The 2971-nt window shown below is 35.9% G+C and overlaps 1 protein-coding gene across 1 annotated transcript in view; it reads right to left on the bottom strand.

Moving 5' to 3' along the window:
• Positions 1-553: 553 nt before the first annotated feature.
• Positions 554-2971, bottom strand: part of LOC107300806 (NADH dehydrogenase [ubiquinone] 1 alpha subcomplex subunit 9, mitochondrial-like) — a gene marked incomplete at both ends in the record, with an annotated part of 18012 nt that continues 15594 nt past the window's right edge. Inside the window, one exon of the mRNA XM_015830095.1 lies at positions 554-656. Within this exon, the coding sequence (XP_015685581.1) occupies positions 554-656 (103 nt within the window). The remainder of the gene's footprint in view (positions 657-2971) is intronic.

Consider the following 2971-nt stretch of genomic DNA (forward strand, 5'->3'; position numbering starts at 1 on the left):
TTTACCATCTTTCTTGCCCCTGTGGTTAAGGGAATCGCTGCAGTTGTTAAGTTAGTGCCGCGGTTGTTAAACAAATCTGGTTTGCCCCATTGACTTTGCTTGTCAGGTGGCAAAAGGGGGGTCACATGACCGCAGGAGGGGGAGAGGGAGAGGGAAGGGAGAGGAGAGGGAAGGAAGGGGAGAGAGGGGAGAGAGGGAGAAGAGACGGAAGGGAGAGGAGGGAAGAGGGAGAGGAGAGGGGAGAGGTGAGGAGAGGGAAGGAAGAGGAGAGGGGAGAGAAGAGAGAGGTGAGGGAGAGGANGGCCGGGATTCATTGCAACGCAAATCTAGGAACGGCCACACCCTGATAAGGAACATACCATAATAACCTTGTGTAAATGTTAAAATCAACATATCTTTTTTCTGGCCTTTTAAAAAAAATAATAAAAAAATCCACCTAGAGGATCCTGTTTTGTATTTCAATACGGCATATTTTGCCACACACACGTTATTGTGTTATCCGTTTGTTGCTAAAAGGGAAAGCGCACTATGAACCAGGAACAAAAAATGAAACCGAAAAAGTAGAAATGTTTTGCAGCTCTGCACTCACCCGATCCACTTTGTCTCTTGTGATCGAGGGCTCAAATGGAGTCATCTCAAAAAATCTCGCAATGAAACTGCAATTTGAGGAAGAGCAAAAAGAAACAAAACCAAACTAAAATGAATTCAGCTGTTTTAATATCTAAACCAGAATCTGCTTTGGTCTGCATTTAATATTTTCGATATATCAGATTTACCTACTGACGGAACACGACACAGTTCTTTGTGTTTCAACCTAGATATTCTATTGAGTGGGAACTACTGATTGTAACTGGAGTTTTTAATTCTCCAAAATGCCTTCACAAACCTGACTTGGGATTGATGTCTCTGGAGATTCTCACTCATCCAGGTCATGGTTGTCCCAAAGGTGCATTTTTTTCCCCAAAAGGCAATTGGACTTTTTTTTTTTTCCCCTTGAAAACTAAAGAAGCTTCTGGGAAGAGAAGCGAAACTTTTTCAAGGAAAAAAACAAAGAAAGTCCAGTTGCCTTTTGGAAAAAGCAACTTTGGGACGACTTATGCTTCTCACATTAAGCTGGGGTTTTAAACTGGGTTGTTGTTTTTTTCCCTGGCCCATCCTAAAGATGTACTCCTTTTTGCTCAGTTTATACAAACGTCAGCCAGAAAAACGGAGAGGGAAACCAATAAAAGCAAAGCGGGAGCGAAGACAGCCTCTGTTGGAATTGGAAACTGGGATCTGGAGATGTGCAGAAAAGCACTTGGCCCTTGTTGCAGATGAACACCCTCTTCTGTCCGAGAAGCAACGCAATTCTTACTCTAAATCTTCACAAACCATCTGAATCATCTCTTCCAGTTTCTTGCCTGCTATCCTGTCTATCTATCTATCTATCTCTCTTATCTCTCTATCATCTATCTTCTTTATCGATCTATCTTTATCTTCTCTATCTTCTCATCTATCTTCTCATCTATCTTCCTATCTATCTTCCTTCCTATCTTCCTATCTATCTATCTATCTATCTATCTATCTATCTATCTATCTATCTATCTATCTATCTATCTATCTATCTATCTTCTTTATCTCTCTTATCTCTCTATCATCTATCTTCTTTATCGATCTATCTATCTTCTTTATCTCTCTTATCTCTCTCTATCATCTATCTTCTTTATCGATCTATCTTTATCTTCTCTATCTTCTCATCTATCTTCCTATCTATCTTCCTATCTATCTTCCTATCTATCTTCCTATCTATCTTCCTATCTATCTTCCTATCTATCTATCTATCTATCTATCTATCTATCTATCTATCTATCTATCTATCTATCTATCTATCTATCTATCTTCTTTATCTCTCTTATCTCTCTCTCTATCATCTATCTTCTTTATCGATCTATCTTTATCTTCTCTATCTTCTCATCTATCTATCTATCTATCTATCTATCTATCTATCTATCTATCTATCTATCTATCTTCTTTATCTCTCTTATCTCTCTCTATCATCTATCTTCTTTATCGATCTATCTTTATCTTCTCTATCTTCTCATCTATCTTCTCATCTATCTTCCTATCTATCTTCCTATCTTCCTATCTTCCTATCTTCCTATCTATCTTCCTATCTATCTATCTATCTATCTATCTATCTATCTATCTATCTATCTATCTATCTATCTATCTATCTATCTATCTATCTTCTTTATCTCTCTTATCTCTCTCTATCATCTATCTTCTTTATCGATCTATCTTTATCTTCTCTATCTTCTCATCTATCTTCTCATCTATCTTCCTATCTATCTATCTATCTATCTATCTATCTATCTATCTATCTATCTATCTATCTATCTATCTATCTATCTATCTTCTTTATCTCTCTTATCTCTCTCTATCATCTATCTTCTTTATCGATCTATCTTTATCTTCTCTATCTTCTCATCTATCTTCTCATCTATCTTCCTATCTATCGTCCTATCTTCCTATCTTCCTATCTTCCTATCTATCTTCCTATCTATCTATCTATCTATCTATCTATCTATCTATCTATCTATCTATCTATCTATCTATCTATCTATTCTATCTATCTATCTTCTTTATCTCTCTTATCTCTCTATCATCTATCTTCTTTATCGATCTATCTTTATCTTCTCTATCTTCTCATCTATCTTCCTATCTATCTTCCTATCTATCTTCCTTCCTATCTTCCTATCTTCCTATCTTCCTATCTTCCTATCTATCTATCTATCTATCTATCTATCTATCTATCTATCTATCTATCTATCTATCTATCTATCTATCTATCTATCTTCTTTATCTCTCTTATCTCTCTATCATCTATCTTCTTTATCGATCTATCTTAATCTTCTCTATCTTCTCATCTATCTATCTATCTATCTATCTATCTATCTATCTATCTATCTATCTATCTTTTTATCTATCTTTC

The sequence above is a fragment of the Protobothrops mucrosquamatus genome, unplaced genomic scaffold, assembly GCF_001527695.2.
Source record: "Protobothrops mucrosquamatus isolate PMUCROS unplaced genomic scaffold, P.Mucros_1.0 scaffold8527, whole genome shotgun sequence".
In the NCBI taxonomy this organism is placed as follows: domain Eukaryota; kingdom Metazoa; phylum Chordata; class Lepidosauria; order Squamata; family Viperidae; genus Protobothrops; species Protobothrops mucrosquamatus.